We start from the raw sequence: 22,747 nt of genomic DNA, 5'->3' as shown, positions 1-22,747 counted from the left end.
TAAATGTTTAAACAATTCCTAATCTTGAATGATCATTTTTCATTCTGATTTTCAATTAAATAATAAACTCTCTCAACTCGAGTCATAAAGTTTCAGTTTATAGAATACGTTTGTTAGTAAAAATATTTTTTTATTCCAATTATTTTTATTTGTAGACTTTGAACTTTTATTTAATATTTTATAAAATTTTCATCAAAATAAAATCTCATTGAGATTTTTTTCTTTTTTCGTATTTAGTTTACATATTCTCTTACACGTTCATATGTATATACATACATATGTATACAACATAATAGGTTCGTAGTAAGCTTTAAGTATTTTAAGTTGGATACAAACTTTACAAATGTGTGTACGGTTTTGAGCTTCAAAATATAAACTCAAGCTAATAACATTTGGAATTTGACCGGTTTTTCAATAATAAGTTTAAATTTGCTTGTTAATACATATACATATTCTTTCTGCATTTTCTTTTATTCGATTTTGTATAATCATAATAATCTATTTGATTTTGTATAATCCTTTTTGTAATAATAAGTTTTATTATACACACAATACAATTAAGTAATACCGACTTTCACATTTAAACCGTCAATTTCCAAATTTTCAAAACCGTCAAACCATTATTTCACTCTTTCACAATTTCACAATAAATAATATTATTTATTATACTACTTATTAGTAATAATCACACTCTCGATATAACTTTCGGCGAAAAGTTCACTAGATTGCTATCTTTCGATAAAAATCTCACATTATGTTAAGGAAAAATGGCAAACATACATACTTATTATTTTATTTTATGCTTTCTATATTTAAATTGTTTCAATTTTTATGTGAAAATGTATACGAAAAATAATGAGGTTGCATATAAGTAAACCATAAGGATTAAAGCAATTTTGTCGTACATTGACCGTGTGCATAAAACAAGGTTTTCAACGAAGATTTCCCCCGACGCCACCTTTCCATCCCATTATTTTTCAATCTGGGACACTTTATAATTTTTTCCACATCTATGCAATTTTATTCGCTTTTAACATACCTTTGTTTATAAATTTTACTCGTAGTTGCCACGAGTATACATACATGTGAAACAACGTTTACGATTCATATTGCATTTGATGATAATACATATGAACATATGTATATATGTATACATACATACATACATATATGTGTATATTTATTTAAATAAAATTAAAATTCAATAAAAGAATACATTCATATAATGGCGATCAATAATTTTCTTCCGTTTTCCGAAAATTTTCCGCGTCCAAGCTAATATTTCACCCTTTCATACTTGGATTATACTTCGGCTATTTAACTGCCTAATGTGTTTTTAGGTCAAACCGACTCGCAGTTAACTGTGTGGATTTTATCGCTTTCGTTCTAAAGCAGGTGCAAACTTATAAATCTCTTCAAAACCCAATTTCAGTTTTTGCAAATCCAATCCAACTCACAACTTCACATAGGCGATATTTAATATTTTTTATATTAATTTTCAATTTCAAATTTGATAATAATTTAAATGCAGTTTATTAACGTCACTGCATTATTTGAATAGTGAACTCACAATTTATGCATGTGTCACTGATGAAGGTTTTCAATGATTTTTTTTTAAATTTATTTATTTATTTAGCTTGGTAGCTAAATTATATAAATAAATAAATAATATTCATATCTTAATTTTAGAAACGTTTTTGTCAGACAATGATCGTAATTTCAAATAATTACGTATGTACATATAGGCAAATTCTTTGCCGAATGCGTGAACTGGACAGCTTGTTATATTATAACCAAGTGTCAAAGTGACAGCTGAATAAGGATGTTTAATTTAGTTTAATTTACATATTATTATGTATAATATGACTACATACATATGTTTCGATCATCTCATATAACATAAATTAATGTTATTTTCATTCCTTTTTTTCAATATTTTAACAGTCGGAATTTTATACCTTGTGAAGAATCAGTATTATATTATAAATATTTAATTTCATTACAAATATCCCAGAATATAGCTCTAGGCTACACCGACCAGACCAAATGTATGAAAATGTGATCGACTAAGAAATCACCCCGTGTGAAACGCTTTATATAACTGCATACATTTCTCCGGATTCCGGAGATGCATTTGTCTGGAGGACCAAAACAACCCTGCGTGACCTGAGCTTTGGAACACGGTGGACCTCTCACACTGTTCAATAATCATTTTCACAATAGCAATCAGTACAATTGCAGTGTTGTTTTAGGTTTTATTTACCCCTTTATACCCACAAGTTATATGCATTTCAATTATAATTGATAGTACATAATTTCTAGCGGCCATTACTTTTTATCATTAATTCTTTACACTGTAACACCTCCTGTGAAATGCGCCAAATTTAAATTTGAGCAAATTCTATCTGTGACTGTGAGAAAAAATGAAAAAATTGTTAAAATTTTGAATATTTATTTATATCATGTAAAAATTATTTACTATGTATGAACACAAAGTCATTTTTTGTGTAAAAGAAATAATGAAAGCCCAAAAAACTATTATTATTGACTTATTGTTTAAATTTAAGGTACATTTTTAGCCCATTCTCAAAGACTTCAAAGAGTGTTTGTCTGTAATATGTATAGGTATATTAAATAATTTTTGTCAAACGAGCTATGTATGTACATATGTATTTATCATTTTACTAGTTTTTCTCCTTTTCTTACAATGCAAAATACAAAGATGTATGTATATATAATATACATATATATAAAAACCAATTTCGAGAAAAGCACAATAGCAAAAAGAAATTATTTTTTATAAAAGAATTCTACTTCAACGTGTTTTTATTACATTATTTACGAATATACACTAAGCTGAATTGTTAAACATATTTTTATATTCATGTTTCATTTTTTCATTATAAGTTTTGTGCCAGTAACTTGATGTAATGCTTTGTGTATGAAAATTTTATATCTGTTAACAATAAATTATTATTTTAATTGAATTTCGTCGAGAAAAATAACGAAATTATTCAAAAATATGTAATCATGTAAGAATTTTGAGCTTTTGATACTTAAAGACAAAAAACAGAGATGGAAAGAGACTAACCGATATGCCAGGCTCTGTTAGGATATGAAAAAAGTATTGGATTTATTGTGTGATATGGAATGGAGTCAATGAATCCACCCACACACGATTTACAATTTAATATGAGGTGGAATTGAGATGTAAAAATCTTCTCAAAAATTCTACTTTAATCATCGCACATGTATATATTAGAAATGGCCTACAAACCAAATCATAATATTTACATAAAAAAAGTTGTTAAAAATTAAATACAAATCGTACACTTTTTTACGGTGTTATTATTATAAAAAGCTTTATCTTTCAAACCATTATTATTTTTCATTTCGAAAAATAATTATACAATAAATTAAATTCTCACATAGATCTTCCGTTCTGGGCGTCTTGAGCATTTCTTTCGCTTATTTGTAATTTTTCATCAATTTTTTTTTATTACGTCGGAACACTGTAAAGATAAGCTAATGGTTAACCGTCGAGTAACCATAACGTGGAATTTAACTACAAAACGAATCGGATATTTCTCGTCGTTAATGTTCAAGCGTATCATTTCCGGAAATTAAGATCAAAAACATTACGACAAAAAGGATAAAATAAAAATATATCTTGGAAATTCTATGAAGCGTTTTTCGAAATCACAGTATTTCACTTAACTCAAAAGTTTACTGCTTATAAATTTTTTTTCTATTAAGCAGAAATGATCAAAATATTTAAAATAAAACGAGTCTGCTATTACATTGCAGCTTAATTACATACAAACATATACCGTAAACGAAATTGTTTATTTTTTATCCACATCAAATTTAAATTAGATACGTCGATAAATGATTGATTTATTTTTTTTAATTTTCATGCGGGGAGGCATAAATGGCATAAATATCCTTTTGATATAATATTATATACAAAACACAGTATATATCCAGCATATCTGTGTTGAAATATTCAGATACTTGAGTGTTTTATTAGTCAAATACATATGTACATCTATAATACATTGAATATTCATTATATTATATTTTATAAATTGGAAAATTTAATAGTCTTCAATAATATTTATGCTGCAAAATTTTCAAATACTTACTGATACATTGTTGTCTCATTAATTCATATTTTTTTTCGCATCGAAATTTTCCTTTTTTCACATCCAAATTTTCCGGTAAATTTATCACAACTGAACAGGCGAACAAATATTTTTTTTACTCAGATTGTAAAGAATTTTTGGCTCGTATATTGTTCGATTTCAGACTTTCTCCTCCTTTCAGTTTAGTCTTTGTCCCATTTTTCAGAAGCGCCTTATGTAAACCCTAATTTTTCCGTTGCTTTTTGACCTCATAAACAAAGGCTTCATTTGATTTACAACCTTTGGAGTTTTCTCGCCGTTCAATTGAAAAACTTTGCTGTAATAGCCTGTTTTCTTTTTAAAGTTAATTTTGAAATTTGACCATTTTTTTTGTGTTCTTTCAATTTTATCTCCGCTTAAGTACGTATTATATATGTATATGCCTAAAAATACACAAAATTAGCAATGGTCGCCGTAACTTTTGTTTAAAAGTCACAACACTACAAGAACAAATACGAGTATATTAAATAATTGGTTTCAAATTACGTACAATACGAGCGAGACGTTTTCTTTAACATGGAACTTGAAAGGACGTAAAAATTGATTCGATTTCGAAAACTGGCATAAAATTTAATGATAAAATAGGTAGTCACTAACGTAACATAAGTAGAATAGTTTTAGCAGAATGGTCGATTAGGGATCCAATTTCCACGGATTACAACCATCGTCCAAAATCAATTAAGCCATCGGATCCCTCTCATAGTCGTAGCGAGACTACACAAAGACGAGAATCATTCGCAGAATTCACTTTCGCGGATAAAGGAAAATTATCCCCTTAGACGACTTTTTTCGTCCACACATAATTGGACGTACATATGTATGTACATATATATCGCCGCAAATATACGTACATATAATACTTCGCACGTTCAAAGACACTTAATGCGGTTCGGCTCAGCGATAATTCATCATAATGAACGGCGATCAATCTTACTTGATGGTCAGTTTAGTTCGAACTCTGTCGGTATGGTGAGTTTTCCTCGCGTAATACCACGCGAGTTTTTCCTTTTATTTCGCACAATCTGGTACGAATCGATTTAGATGGATTTTAAGGTAAAAGTCAAGGCTTCGAGACTATTAATCTCCCATGTTCCGCTCGATCGCTGTAGCACCGGAAATGTTTCCCTGTTTGACAAATTTTCGCGATTTCAAACATTGCTCGCGATTATTTGGGAAATTAGTTCCTATCGTGTGACAGCTTTTTTTATTGCATTATTTATTATACATATTATATAATGTATGTTACTTACAAGCGTTAATGTAGTCTGGCGATTAATTGAAAGCAATTCAGAAGCCACGAGAAACGGTTTTAAAATCTATTTTTAAATTTAAAATAAAATATTCATTGGGATTTTCATTGGCTTTCCTTATTTAAAGCGTAATTAAAAAAAACATTTAAACTTTAATTAGGATATTTATATATTATATATCTTACATATAAAACACTAATGTTTGTATGTGCCATGCGTGGTTTGGGTGGTCGTTGGTTGGCTCCGTCGATGGTTGGGTGGGAAAAACACGTTGGATTTATTTTTTTTTTGCGCAGGGGGCGCAGCCAGGTGGGGCCCCGCCGAAGGCGCCACAGAAGGCGCAGCCCCCATGGGGCCCCACCTGTCGGGGGCTCCGCTCCGAATAAAATAAATAAAAATAACTAATATATTTTTATATACATATATGTATATGTATTTTTTATTTAATTTTTTTTTATACATCCCGGGCAAAGCCGGGTAATAAAGCTAGTACTATATAAAAATGAATGTCTGTGTGTGTCTCGAATAGGCTCCTAAGCCTCTGAACCGCTTACTATGGAACTTTCAGTATTTGTTGTATGCATGTCCGGGAAGATTACTGTGAAAAAAAACGGAAACGGAAACGGGAAAAATGGGAATGGGTGTCATTGCAACGCTATAATTTCAAATGTTTTCACGTCGCGACAAAGGGATCGCTGCCTGCGTTTTTCCGACAAATGGGAACGGGAAAGGGAACGAGAACGGGAACGGGAACGGGATAGGGAACGGTAACGGGAATTGCATGCGTTATTGTGGCGTTGCGTTGCAACGCATGCCGGGTTCAGCTAGTATTAAGATAAAACTTAAAGAAACAATACTCTATATATAGTAACTGAATATTTATTAGGTTTCCGAAAGCAATTTGTGAAATTTAAATTCAAATACATATGTACATACATACCTGTGTAAGAAAATGCTTAAAACTACATTTTATTTTATTTATTGATATTAAAAAACAGTTAAAGTTTTGTTTGTACCAGTACAGCTCTGTATGTAAGCAACTTCGTGTAAACAACAGTATAAAAAATATTCTTTAGTTCATTCCATATGGACACATTCATATCTTCGTTAATGTGTACGTGGCGAATCCGAAATGGCAGTAATCGACACGATCTATTCATATTATACAGCAGCAGAGCTAGTTTTCTTTGCCCACTGTGGAAATATTCACGCATGACGTGACGTCATAGTGGCGAGTTCACTCTTACTAATGAAAGTGCTGTTATGCGAATATGAATATTTTCGGAAATGTCGTCTTGAGAAAATATTGACTCGACGATACGACGCAAGCAATATTGCGCCATATTATCGCGTTCTCCAATGTACTTATATGCAGTGGTGTAGTCGGGCCAGGTCACCGCCCTGGCAATTTGATTGATATAAATATTGTTTTTCGAGTAAAATTAAAAAATATTTTGACTAAAATTTCACATAAAATTTTGTATTCCAAACATTGTAATCAGACTCACGTCTGCGTACACACAATCGAATAGTAATCTGAGCATATTCAAAACTTAATGGACGTTTAATGAAATTTATTGGCTTTTTTTATCTAAAACCATCCAAAACTTCGAAAGAAAATATTATTTGAACTATTCACCATACGCACTTGAGGATAGATAAAAAGAGGGACCTCAGCATAAATGAAGTCATCTGAAAATTCATATGCTAAAATTTAATAGTTTTTTGACATATGTACATGGTTTTAGCATTGCCAAAAGCAAATGTTGCTGTTGACACACAAACACGGGTTTTGCAAAATCAAAGATGTAGAAAAGGATGCATTATGGAATTTTTTATCATAATTTCAACAAGTAAGAATATTTGTTTATTATTATTTGATTTTTTTTATAAATATTTGGACTACCAATATTAGGATACAACTTTTTTCTTAGTAAGGAAATAAGCGGGGGGGTGTGGATCATAAAAATTAAAACCGACCTGTTTCTTATTTATTTAGCACTACACCACTGCATATGTATATGTATGTAGTCCGATTTTGCATGGTTCTCGTCCAAAATAAGCATGAACGTGCCGAAAACGGGCGGTGCTGTATAGTATGAATAGACATAGTCTTTCCCGTGCAGTGCTGTGCCTAGATGTAATGTAATAAATAAAGTTTTGACAGTCCACGAGAGATGTTATTGGAATTCGATCGCACTCCATACAATACAATGTCCTCGTATTACATACACTACATTAAACATGGACACAAATGTATAGCCCTGAACAATAGTTTAATTTATGTTATTGCTCTATAAGAGTTCATGTGTAATAATTAATTTAATCAGATAATGAACCCTCTCACACATAAAGTGTTTTGAAATACTAAAATATACGTACATATACACATCCATATGTATGTACATACATATTCTAACACACATATATGCAGATAAATACACTTTGTGAAAATAATGTACGTATTTAGTTATAAATTTATTTCTTATGAAATATATTTATAACTAAATACGTGCAATAGAGTTACTCGTAAATCAAAAAAACGGATTAGCTACAGTATAAATATTATATATTCGCATACAAATATTCATGTATTACATACAATCAATTGTAAGATCGAGGCTTTGAAAATAATACTATTTTATTTATATTGTTAAATTATTTAGTAAATTTTAATTTGTTGAGACTTCGGGTCTTCACAAATGATATAAACCCTTCCTTCCATATTAAATTACCGTAAATCGACACGTTTATCTATCCAACTTGATGGCTACGATGTGGATGTTTAATTAATCCAGGTGAACTTGACAAACCTTATAATCCTCACGTTCGTTCGCTGGTTAGGCTTAATTATGTACTTACAGTAATCCGTCATGTGACAGACGTGAAAATAAATTACACTCATAACTAATGATCGATTTGAATCGATGCGATATCGTTAATAATCCGTAATATTGTTAATTATTTCTAATGTGAAGCTGCGACAGCGCGTGCGGCTATGACATATTTTTATATATTATAATAAATGATGTAGGGAATGTCAGGGTCAAATCTATAAAAATCATCTGGCGCCAATGTCTTTAATAACCGGGTAATATATGAAAAAGTAGCAAATCGGTCAACGGCGTGTGCGTAAATGGAGCTAGTTTCTATTTTCCATGCGAGATTACCGCAATTTTCCAAGTTGAAGATTAATGTCGTTGAAATTTTCCATTTTTCACCGTTGTTTACGTCGAAAGTTATTTATGTATCTCGTCGTATTAAATATGCCGTATTTTATCAAATTAAATTTGTTGCTTGTGCAATGGGTTTCTTGATTTCGATTCTGGTAAAATACTGGGTTTCGTGGGTACATGTTTATATTCAGCGGATGATATCTAATCATTAAATTTTCAAAACTGTCAAAAGCAAGAAGCTTTTTCTTTAATACTCCGCTTAGGCAGACTAAAAATATACAATTCTGAAAAACATTCCGCGCAAAGGATTTTATTATATGTTTGTACAACGTTCTGACAGGACATTTTCAAATCTTTTCACTGTCTACTCCAAGATAAATGTACATCTTCTGGAAGTTTATTTATATACATAAATGATGAATAAGCCTCATTATATATACATTTGTAATGTATCAAAGTTAACATTTTCTCCATGTGATAAGATATCCTTAGGGAAGGTGATTCTATCATATTTTTACTTTATCTACGTATGTAGTAACAATAAATGAAGTTTTATCATCATGCGAAAATTCGAACTCGAGATTTTGAATGATTCGAACTCAGAATCGATCACTGATCACGTTTTCTTGATCTAGAAAAAATGTCTGTATTTTGGGAATTTTTGAACACCGTTAGTCCTATCGAACTGAAACTTAGTATCGGTTTCTGAAATTCTTATGAACTGTAAATTTTTTTCAAAATTTTTAGTTGACCGGAAATGGTACCTCCTCTTATAGGTGTTCCCTTTTTTTAAGTTTTTGAATTAAATTATCTCCCAAACCTCTAATCGAATCGGATTGAAGAATTTTTACATGTAATAGAAATAACATATACTTTTTAGACATCACTATTTTTTTATATTTTTTCCTAAGCCGGAAGTAGTACTTTTACTCTAGAGCAGGGTTTCTCAAACTTTTTCTGCAATGGTACACCTGGCAAACCCGGAAATCTAAACGGAACATTTTCTTAAACGGAACGCTTATTTTTTAGGTTGGGTGATTCCCAGGACCGCCGAGAGGAATCTCGGGCCCTGAAAAATTAATTTCGAGCGCTATGACAAACTAAAAATATATATATAGATCAAAAATATATCAAAACTATTAGAAAAATTCTTATAAATAAAGTACTTGAATTGCATATCTTCTTGATATCAGGCAATTGGTAAGTTGCATTCTACATAATATCTGGTGTGGCGTCGAGCCCGTCCCTGTATTTTGACCGTTGCAGCATAATTAGAAAATCCCTCTTCACATAAATAGGTAGTAGAAAACGGAAGTAAAACAATAATAGCTTCTTATGAAAAATTGGGACACTCTTCTGACAAACTCAATCAGAAATCATTTAAAGGCTGATCTTTTTTTTCAAATCAATCACTAATTAAATCAATTAGATTTTCATATTCACTCTCGCTTAAGCCTACTGGTTTAGCTGTCACGGAAAATGGATTCCGAACCCAGGAATCTTCCTTACTAGTTTTCGGAAAATATTGCAAGAGTTGTTTTCAAGTTGTTCTAAAAATACTTTGGACATCTTCATCTACTTTAAAATTTAATTCATTCAAACATTTTTTCTAGAGAATCGAGGTTTATTGAACTGAAATTTCATATCTAGAAGTTTAAGTTAAATATCAATTTATTTATAAAATTTGGTAAGCGTCCGTCAACCGGAAGTGGCAGTTTACTCTTGTTCGATTTTTCTTCCACTATTTTTTTCGACTCCTTGAAGATGCGAGCTCTTCACGACAAAATTCAAATATTATTCTTGTATCAATGTGATGAAAATCACAAATTTAATCAACCGGAAGTGGGATTTTTTCCTCTTAGAAAGGTCAAAAATCAACACCCCTGAACGTATCTAGCTGAAAACTTATATTTGTATTCTGTATGTACTAACTTAAAGCTTATAAGGTTTTCTTCACAATTCGTAAGCCGGAAGTAGTATTTTTTTTTTAAAACAATATTTCATTATTTTATTTTGACCTTTTAAATTATGTTAATCATTTAAACATTAATATTTAATAGTGTTATTTATTGTGTATAATACTGGTAGTGATTTTAAGTAAAAAAATTTAACAAAATCCGACAACCGGAGTAGAACTTTTGTCTTGTGCAATTTTCCACACATTTGCGCTCAATTTGTGTCGAAAATGCTGTCATAGCTATTAATATTTCATAATGCTGCCGGTATGTGAGAATTTATTTGTACGGTTCAATATTGAATTTCGTTTTGTGACCTTCTTATATTCCTCAAATACATAGATAAAGTCATGGGTTGGTCACATCCGAATTTTTTTATTTATGAATAAGAAAAAACGGAAAGTGAAAAGCGACGATAGTTTCAACGGTTCAAAGTATTTTTTTAATATAAAATCCTCGATTGTACATCATAGTACTTTATAATATTGTATGTATATGTATTCTTTTCTGGCCACAGTGTCATATTGGTGTAATCTGTAAAGATAATGTGGTGAATGTTTGTTTAAATAAAATAAAATAAAATTATAAACTTAAATATTAGTCACGGTATGGACACCAAACCATCAAACATACGTATACATGAGTCAATTAACAATAAGTAATATTACCATTTCTTATTAAGAAAGAGTGCATCAAGTACTAAATAAGTTTATTATTACACTAAAATTAACGGCTTACCATCTTAGAATCGAATTTATCTGTTTTTTTTTTATTTCGTAAACATACGCTATATGCCAAGTTTGATTCACTTATTACCATTTTTATTATTCGACCATTTATTTTCATCGGTCTCCTAGTATATGTATGTATGTACTAGTATATGTATATATAACATAGTAAAAATAAGCGGTAATGATCTTATGTGAGTGATTTTCTGAAAATATATTTATATATGAACGATAGACCATTTAACACACTCGTATAGACAATGTTAAAAATCCATCATACTTATTATAATTTATATACATAGAATTTGATTCATTTATTCGCACGAAAATATCTCGTCGGTATTGTTCAGTCTGCTTAAGAGGAATGAGAGGTCAACGAAGTACAATATATCACTGACGGCAGATAAAACAATGAACACGGAACTAATAGATCTTGCAACACAGCTGCTCTTATTTCATACTACTTTCGTAACATCGAATTTAATAGCAAAAATCCAGCTGGATCGAGAAAAGTCCTTACGCACATGAGTACATGGGTATTTAAGCTAAATTTTATTCGTTAGTCAAAACAGTCACGTTTATAAATAGGATCATTAATAATAAAATAAAATAAGCTTTAAGTCGGATGTAATACGAACAAAGCACCTAAAAAGGTTCGTCTAAAAAGGCGTATGAATAATATCGTGGTTTAAATCGGAAAAATGTAGTCTATATTCAGAAAATATGGAAAATCTCACTATCGTTTTTTCTCTTTCAATACTCAATCTCTCGTGGTGAAATATTGACATGCAGAATAGATAGATACAATACATATATTATATAGAAACGAGTATAAATTGAGAGGAACTTCAGAAATAGTATTCTTATTTTAATGATTTGGATTTTCCGGATTTATCAAAAAGATTATATAAATCTTTTTGATAAATCCGATCTCGATAAATCTATTATTAAAATGTGACCATGACTTGATTTCCGATTTTGATTTAACATTTATCGAATATCCACAATTCCAAATATACAATCCTTGTTTTATATAATTAACATATCCCATTATAACCAACACTTACGATTAAAATTTATCTTACAAACAATTCACACGCACGTGGTAATTAGATAATTAGGCAATAATTTGGGTTATGAAAATATAATACTATTGCCTAAGTAGTTATCAAACGGATGTATTCACGATACTCTCACGTGTTAATTTTAAACCTAAATCATCGGGATGACTGTTTATATGTTTGGCAACGAGTCCGATCCGTTAATGTAATAGGCAAACTAATGTGCTATGAGATTTTTAGTATTCATATATGTGTAAATTCTAGCCGAACACGTTCCCAAAGTTGTCTCCTTTGAACTTTTCAAAACTAATTTAACCAACACTCTAACTAAATTTTCTATGTGGAAATACTCTGACTACCTAGCTAACGTGAAACGATCCTTTGCGTCGTAAGTACTCTTACCTAATTTTGTAGGCTATATAAACATTTATTCGATAAACTAGCTATTTTAACTACATACATACATACCTTTGTAGTTTGATATTTACATATATACCCATGTACATACATACCTTTGTAGTTTGGTACTTTGGTGTACGCAGCATACACAGTACGAACACCGGTGATTTAATCTCAGGCGGAGTAATATTAATTATTTGGAGCGAATTTTCCTGTTAAATGATTGACATTAACGATCGTTTACAGCTCGCAGTTATCCTGTCAAGTTTGATTACAAACACTACTGTGCCGAATCTCTAATTTATTGATATCATCAAAGCTTACATAACCGCTATAAGTTTACAAATATATGTAATATTAACCACATTGATGTATTGCATATGTCATTGGTTTCATCGTTATCTATACTTTTCTATTACATGACAATATATCTACATACATATATATATATATATATATATATATATATATATATATATATATATATATATATATATATATATATATATATATATATATATATATATATATATATATATATATATCTACGTATAGATATATTATATTATATAATCAACAACATGCTGAGAAGTATTAATATCAAAGAGAGTAATTATGTTTCATACATATGTACATACGAGTATATGTATATAAAATGTTTTTCATCCTCATATTTTTGTTTGTTATTGCATATAATATATTTAGTGAATAGAAATACTCTCATTTCAATACGATATTAATTTTATTCTTTGAAAATTTACATATATACATACATATGTACATATGAACAGTTGAAATATATTAAAATTATAATATCACTTTTATCAATATCACCACTGTATATACATATGTAATATATATTTACACTCTTAAAATCACTTTTATAATATAAAGTACGTAAGTTTATCGTCACTCGAAAAGATGTGAACACCATAAGGGAAACATTAATTTTTACTACCTTTTCTATTTCCGCGATAAAATGTGTCTTTTCTGCTAGTAAATTGTTTTTATATTGTGAGCTTTTTATTACCTGAAATACGATATATATGTATTACACTTAATTCGATGTCTTGTGTTTAATACGCCCATTATCATAATTTTCCGTAGTGCCGTTTTCAGATGTGATAAATGGCGACAAATTAACAAAAATATATAGAAAAATTTATTTAATGGCGACAATAGCCTGTCCTTTCAAATGTGAAACCTTCTTTTTTAGCAGCTTTGTTTTTACTGGATTGAAAAAAACATTTTTCAGTGTCCATTCCCCCTTTTTATTCCGAATGCGAAAGTATCTCACTGAAAAAACTCCGCATTGAATTCAAAACAATATATTAAAATCCTTTCATATATAAACAAACATAATCTTAAATGTACGTGCGTATTCATATAATGTAATAGATTTTATAAGAATTTTCGCTTATATTTACTGAATATTTATTCATGGGCTTTTGTTTCGGTAATAAAAGCGCTCTTGATGAATCGTTGGTGTTTCGTCACATTGAAAATGTTATTCGGATGTCTTTTCGGCCAAAAATAGCCTTTTTATTAGAAATATAAGTATTTTCTATGATTTCCGAAATATAATATTATATTGGATATACTCTCCATATCTATTTATATTATATGTATGTACATTATACATACACGTCTATTATACGCGAGCATTGTAAAAAAATATTTGAAGCTTTTTTGTAAAGCTCAAGCCTTATATATTTTACATTCATGTTAAAAGTTTCGTCCTTGGTAAAAAGCTGGGGAGCGAAAGAATACAACTTAAATTGGGATTTATTTCTTATCAAGTGTATAGACTTTTCTTTATTATCAAAACGTCAAAGACAATATTTCAAGTCAGTTGCTCTTTTTTTAGTATATTATTTTGTGGCGCATTAGGAATTCCTGTTATAGAGCGGTCCAAACATTAAATAAATAATTATTATTGTATACTAGCGGCTTTTACCCGGCGTTGCTCAGGACCCTGTAAAGATAGACGATAGAAGATAGGGCGGTTGTGGACTGATTACTTGTTGTATTTAATTGTATTTAAAAAAAAAGAAAAACGCACATTTGAAATTATTCAATTGTTTTATTTTTATTTTTAATAAATAACACTCTGTACTGGTAATATTTTTTTATCTTAAGATAAAAAAAAGTATGTATATATATATATATATATATATATATATATATATATATATATATATATATAAATCTGTTTGTTTCAAATAGACTTCTAAACCACTGGACCGATTACGATGGATCTTTCAGGATTTGCTGTATGCATGTCCGGGAAGATAAAACCTCTTAATAATAATATTCGACGCGAAAGTATGAAGCGCCAGTGTGTAGTTAAAGGAAATGTGTACGTTGGTAACCAACTTGCGGGCACGCATGCCAGCCCTTACAGTACGTACCACTCATAACAATCCTACATATATATAAAAATCAATATTTGTCTGTCTGTCACGTATGCGTTCCTATACTTAACTATAATTTAATTTGATTATTAAGTATATTTGAAACTGAAACATTCACTTATCGAAACGCATCAGTGAAGATTCGTGGAGTCGTATGGGAGCTTATCGGATACATACTAAACATACACTTACATACTTACATACATAGACACATCGTTTGAGTATATATATATATATATATATATATATATATATATATATATATATATATATATATATATATATATATATATATATATATATACATATAGATGAATAGTAATTATGTACTTAAAAACTAGTATCATATTAAAAATACTTTGAATTGAGAATACCTTTAATGACATTTAGCTATTATTTACTTTCAGACTAATCATGGAGTGGACAATGAAAACCGACGAATTTTGGAAATGTGAAAAATGAATCAGCTGAAAATTTATCGTCCAAAATAAATCAACCAAGATGGATGTGGGATCGAGCGGTACCGAACTTTTGCTAGGCGTGGAGGAATGCGAACAACTCCAAATAAACGGAACTTTGCCGAGTTCCTACTTGAGCGAAAACATTTCTCAAGCTGCTTTATTTTACAATAGCACAATAGTATGCTTGGATCACGCGCCAATATTGACCAAATCTTCGATAATAAGAGGATCAGTCTTGAGCGTTCTCGCCGTGCTATCATTTGTAGGGAACATCGCCACAATTTACAGCATCAGACGAAGTCAACGCTCCAGGAGAGCCTCTCGCACAAATTGTAGCGCTATTTACAGCTTGATCCTTCAACTGTCCGTAGCCGATTTGCTAGTAACGGTTTTCTGTTTGGCCGGAGAAGCAGCGTGGAGTTTCACCGTGGCCTGGCTAGCTGGAAATGTGTGCTGTAAAATATTCAAGTTCCTGCAAATGTTCAGCTTGTACCTGAGCACATTTGTTCTCGTTCTTATCGGCGTGGATAGATTTGTCGCCGTGAGATTTCCCATGAAAAATTTATCGACTGGAAGTAGAGGGACTAATCTCTTAATTATTATGTACATACTCAGCGCCATTCTCAGCATACCACAAGTAAGTCTAATCTATGTGTATTTATATTGTTGAAGCCAATTCGCGTATGCCAAAACATTTGCTAACGATAAAATAATGCTTATTGCCTTCCATAAATAACGGTCTGTACAAGTTCTCTGTGAATGTGTGGGAAATTAAAAGGACTCAGGGGTTCGTGAATTTCGGTAAATAGCGCGAACCAATTTACATATACCCGATTATTGCTATCACATTACTAATACTATATGTGTATATATGACTTTCTAAATTTCTTTTACTATATAAATACAAATTTAGAATCGGGATCGTTTTTAAGTTGAGTAAATAATCTTTTCTGATATATTGTGCAAACTTTATTTATGTAACGAAAAGTTTTTATAACAGAATCAATCAGTATAAGTAATTATACTTATTTTTTAAATTTAAATTTAATATTATAAATAAGAGAATATTTCTTTATAAGTCTTTATTTTTCATTTCGTGGAATCCACAAATTGTAAGCAGAGATATTGTGAGGCTTTCCGAAAACCTTCTCATTTTTTTAATTTGAATTTTGAATATGAAATTCCAATAGCATAGAAAAGGTCTCTAGACGCGTCGATTTTAAGTTGCCTGGAATAGTCACAATGCTTTTATTTTATTTTGTAAGACAGGAAGTTTTACGCAAATTAGCCCGCAGATTGACTTGTTCTTTACGAAAATAAATTCAATCTGAAAAAGATTCATTTAATTTTTAAAAATTTAAAAACCCATTTGAAAAGAATTTAATGTTATGTAAACTAAAAATTGAATTTCCTTTCGGCTAAAAGTTAAATAATCGCAGAACATATACGCATATATATATATATATATATATATATATATATATATATATATATATATATATATATATATATATATATATATATATATATATATATACATAAATACCTATGCATATATGTATGTACATCTTTGCAAAACAGTAATTCTACCCGAAAGAATTTTACACTATAAATACATATGTACATATATGCATGTATGAGAAAAGCCGTAGGACAATACAGATTAAGAATTTCCCTTATTCGAGTATTTTTTCCTGAAGAAAGCCTGACTTAGCATCCGTTTCGGGCGTATCCATGTCACGGACAACAGATAACATTTTTTTTATACCGTCGACTTTCAAGTGTATTCTGCGTGAAATTTCCATTTTGTAAAAAATATTACGGATAATGTCAACATGACATTAACTTATTAGATTCCACTAACGTTTTTTACTTAAATGCATTAAAGGAAAAACACTCTTTCAATTAACTCTCACCTCAATTATAATACATAATAATATATGTATGTATTATACATATATTATATGTATTTATAGGTATAATAGATATATTATTATTCTGAATTGTACATAGATTACCTATTAATACGTAATATAAAAATAAATATTGCCTTTTATTTCAATTAAGTTTTTTTTTATATTTGAAACGAAAAATCACCTTTCAAATACATATATCGTTTCGCAAATGCAATTAGACGAGCTTTTGATTTTTCGCAATTTTTCATTACTCACAAAGCGGCAAGAAGTTGCTTTCAATCAACGACCCTTACGGCGAACATAAATTTCGTCTGGCTTAAATTTATTTTCATAGTCCTTTCTTCCTCTGTTGCTCTCCTGGCAAAGATCTTTATTAACCATCCGTATCTTGACTTTTTCTTCTCCCGATTTCCTAGTATCTACAAACAACTGGAACACTCCTTTATTGATGAGATCCCCCCATTACATTCCCCATTTTCGGAATGAACATAATAAACAACTACATATGTGTGTAGAAAACATCATATAAATAGATGTATTTAATAAAAAATCTAATTAAATGATATTATTTAAAGTCAATTTGAATTCATTTATTCATATGTAGCTACTTAAAAATCAGCGTTCTACGTACCGTGCAAGCTATCGTTTATTCAAATATTTATTGCAAATTCTACCCTAAAGTTTATAGTTCATTATTCTGATACATTTAATGAAATATGTATGCATATCGGTTATCTCCCGAAGGGATTAATTTGTTATGTGCTACATAACATTTTATTCTTATGTACAATAATTAAACGAAATAGGATGTACATCTTTACGGAATACACAGCTCCTAAAGCATAAACTTACTTAGTTAAACTATCGTTAACTTTCAATCTACATATGATATCAAACACAATTAATTACCGAACCGTATATCAATGATACATCAAATAAAATTTACATACATATTATGAGTTAAACAAATGCATATATAGTATTATATTATTTTATACAATCATCTATGTAATATTATATATTATGCATATGTATGTGGCTTCAAGAAGCTTTTAGTGATAAAGAAAATAAAATAAAATCAATCCGTTTGTATTCCTTTTCACAAGGAATTTTTTGATAAGACTAAATAACAATGTATGTGCAAACATACATACATGAAATATGTGTATGTGTATGTTTATATCTGTCAATATTGATATACATAAGTACACACTTGTTACCCTCGTACGTACAAATACACATATGTACATACATAAGTATGTACATATATGTAATTTGATTGTGCTGACGCTACGTGCACACCTCCACCACTACATATGTATGTATGTACATTCATACATTTGACACTGGTTTATTTTCGAAGGAGCATGTTATTGGATAAGATGTTTCAGACGTATTGATCTCAACAATATCCTTACATGCGAACGAGCAATCCGTTGAATAGAAGAGGCAAATTTAATTAATGTGATTCTTCTGCAAAGCTGACAGTTACAAATAAATATAATCATGTAACTTTATCATTTCTTCCGATTGAATTTGTAAAATAAATCTCACCTGCCAAAGATATATTTTTACGGACTTCCAAATTCCGAAAAAAAAATTTTGTCGAGAAAATTCTAATTTTGTAAATTTTATTAGTTCCATTTTATTTATTATATCTCTTTGAAAATATAATTTTGTTAATGCAAACACTTAAATGTATATTTAGTTTATACAAATTCAAATAAATTCTATCGAAAGCTTCACGTCAAATTAACGACGTATCGGATCAATATAAACGGAATTTTCAAACTGAATTGAATACAAATATCGTAACGCTCAAACAATGTATCGCTTTCCGTTTCATTGGCATTCGATACGTTTCATATTAAATATGTTTGACAATAAATAGCAATAAAATAAGAAAGCTTACAATTTAGAGAAAGCTCATCAATCAGGATAATTGTGTCACTAGACGAATTCAAAGTCTAACGGATTTAAATGCATCATAAAATTTAATAAATCTCACCAACTTGGTGATAAGTTCGCACAAAATATTAAGGAACATATGTTCGTTATTAAATTTAACTCGATCTCAGCGTGAAATTTGTTTCGGAATGGTCAAAATTTTCAGATGAAAAACATCTCGAAGTTCACTCGTTTGCAAATTAATCGTAATCGGTCGGAAGTATGCTCCTTAAACGATTAATCAATCAAAGTCATCGGCAACATTTACGCGCTTAAATGTTCAAAACATTATTGCAATTCCTTATAAATAAACTCGTAATTATTCCGTTGTATGTACTATATGTAAAAAAATATATACATATGTATATAATTAAAGTACAGTAGAAAAACAGAACATGTGTATGTATGTATGTATGTACATAATTCGTTCATTTTCGATCATAACAAAAATGAAATATTTCCTTTTTTTTCTTTTCGGTTTTTCATTTGATAATCGAATGGAAATAAAAAAACTATAATCGGTTTAAAAACTTAAATTAAAGATAAACAAGATTTTTAAACAAATAAATTTCAAATTACATACTATATAATATATCACCACCAAATATCATATTTGGACATTGTAATAAAATACGTACCTGTTTTATTGACTTATCGGTTTGTTGTCGGCTTAGGTTTGTTTACCAGCCTACAATTTGTGGGCGGAAAAGATTTCTATTTATTATCAATTCAATGTATGTAGATTCTGAAGATTTATTCGAATTCAAATACAGACGATGTTTGTAGAGTGGTATATTAAAAACAGGTATCAATTTATATCCACCACATATCCATATATCCACATTCAGATATTTGACCCGACGTGATTCGTCGGGTCAAATATCTGACGAATATATATCGAAAAATAGTAATAAATGATGTTCAACATTTATTACTATTTTTGATTAGTTCGTTGATATAAATTCAACTCAATTTGCAAACGTGGAAAACATATGCGATTTTTATATATTAAAAGGTTTTACAATTTTCAATAATAAGTATGCGTGTTTACATAAACTGCGTATTTTCAAAAAGGTATATTTGACGGAATACATTTACTTTTGAATCAATATTCCAATTAGGAAACACACAATGTGTTCTTGAATAACAATGAGTGATATTTCAATGCGTGAATATTTAAAGTGTTCATTAAATATGAACCCGAATATAATATTTGTATAAAGTTTGTTCGTATGATTTTAACTAAAATGTCAATCGAGAGGTAAATTTACATAGTTTATTCTATGTATAGATACATACATATATGTATATGTACGTATTTCAGGAAATCGAACTGTAAAATAGGGCAAAAGAAAATTTTCGCCTTTGTTGCATTTATACGGGGCCTTTAAACCCAACGCAAAAGTAACATTGAATTAAGAAACACGCTTACAAAACTGCTGACTAGTTTGAAATTTAATTAAATTATTTTATTAAAGGTTTCGTTGATATGATTGCGAATTTTGGATAATTTAAAAAATCTTCGTTCGGTTATTTATTCTAGTCCGTGTTATCGAAACGACTTCTAAATCTATCGAGCTGTATAATTTTCCCATAATGCGTTTCTAACATAATCAAAGCATAGATTGATTAATTTCATAATTTGCGCAAACTCGAGTCTACGTTTAAGATCTTATAAATGAAATTATAGAAACATTTCATTCATTAAGATTCATCAAGTTTCATTTGAAAAACACATTATTTATCAGCGGCTAAGAATTAAAATTATATATTAATTACTTCAAAGAAAGAATTTCATTTCAAATTCAATTCATATTAAACTAATGCGAATCTTTGTGAGTCAGTGAGTCAGCCTATTTATCAAAATAGTATGATATCTTTAATATTTATTAATCGTCTTGCTTCTCTCAGAACTTTTTGGAAAGCTTCTATTTTATCGCAGGTACTTTTAGCTCCCGTGTCAAATTCAGAATCATTTTCTTTGATCCTTACTATAATTGTTCGGAAAATTTAAATACCCTCAGCTAAAGATACTAAACAACTATGGTAAAAATATCAGTTAAATATGTAGATATTACAGAGAAACTGAATTTAAATAAATAGACTATTTGATCGTTGGTTCATCGGGTATTGACTAAGTTGGAATAAAACTTTTTCCAATCAATCGAAATCTATCATATTTCAGAGAATTTCGTATTTTTTTTTTTAATAAGCTTCATACAATTCCTTTATAAAACAAAATTTTATTTCAAATACAAACGAATCGATATATGAGCCGTTATATTTGTAAGTCCACTTTTCTTCATTTCGAGAAATATCTCGCAAAACGTTAAATATAATTTTATGCGTTTTACAATATTTAAAAATACCGTTGTCTTCTTATAAGTTTATTCTGCTTTTCCGAGCTTCTGGACATATCGAATTAAAAGTAGTGACAATAATTTGTGAATTAAGTCAAACTGAAGTAATGTTTTTGGAATTGAAAATTGGACTTGCGCCACTTTCAATAGCAGCTCATATACATACATATGTACATATATAACTGTCCATTTTTCTTCTGACCTGATTGTACATACATATATGTATATACATTTGTTTACTTATCATTTACATATGCCACAGCATAGTGCATTGGTAAAGCTATTGAATACCAGAAAAGAGGTCGTGGGTTCACGTTCCGACCAAATACGCTACTGGCGAGATCTTGTGGATATTAAACACAGATCGACCGTCTCCTGCTAGAATTTTCTAATTTTTCTAGCTTAATTGTTGTGACGTATCCAATAAATCGGTATCCTCCCCCTCAGTTTCTCGCAAATGCGAGCTATTAGCATATTGAATTTGTTGAATCTTATAAAATGCTACATATGTAATGTATTTCTCGCAAATTTGATGTGTAACAAAAAAAATTATGACTATCCTTAGATATTTCTAATGTGTTATATTATATTATATTTCCTGTTGTGTTTATAAAATCCTGTTATGTTTATATAGTCCAACCATATGTGTAGCTTTTGGTAATTCCTGTCATGGCATGTTTGTATGTATGTAATATAAAATATAAAACATATTATAAATACCGACTTAAACAACTTAAGTTAGAAATCTAGAGATAATTGAATACGAGTTTTTTGGATGCTCGTTTGCCTTACAAAAATCCAACGAACCCTATAAAGCCTCTAAACCCTATGATCTTTAGCGGAATGAGAGCACGGCTAAATTTAAACTATTTTGCTATATATTTAACAGAGGTACA

At 29.7% G+C, this 22,747-nt stretch overlaps 1 protein-coding gene across 1 annotated transcript in view; it reads left to right on the top strand.

Annotated features, from left to right (window-relative positions):
* LOC143920557 (gonadotropin-releasing hormone receptor-like) overlaps positions 1-22,747 on the top strand; it is a 76,866-nt gene that overhangs the window by 21,785 nt on the left and 32,334 nt on the right. The window contains exon 2 of the mRNA XM_077443475.1: positions 15,575-16,265. Coding sequence (XP_077299601.1) covers positions 15,669-16,265 — 597 coding nt within the window. The 5' untranslated portion in view covers positions 15,575-15,668. The remainder of the gene's footprint in view (positions 1-15,574; positions 16,266-22,747) is intronic.

This window comes from Arctopsyche grandis, chromosome 12 (assembly GCF_051622035.1).
Source record: "Arctopsyche grandis isolate Sample6627 chromosome 12, ASM5162203v2, whole genome shotgun sequence".
Lineage (NCBI taxonomy): Eukaryota > Metazoa > Arthropoda > Insecta > Trichoptera > Hydropsychidae > Arctopsyche > Arctopsyche grandis.
The sequence above is the reverse complement of the archived record's forward strand: the minus strand, read 5'-3'. Positions and strand labels throughout refer to the sequence as shown.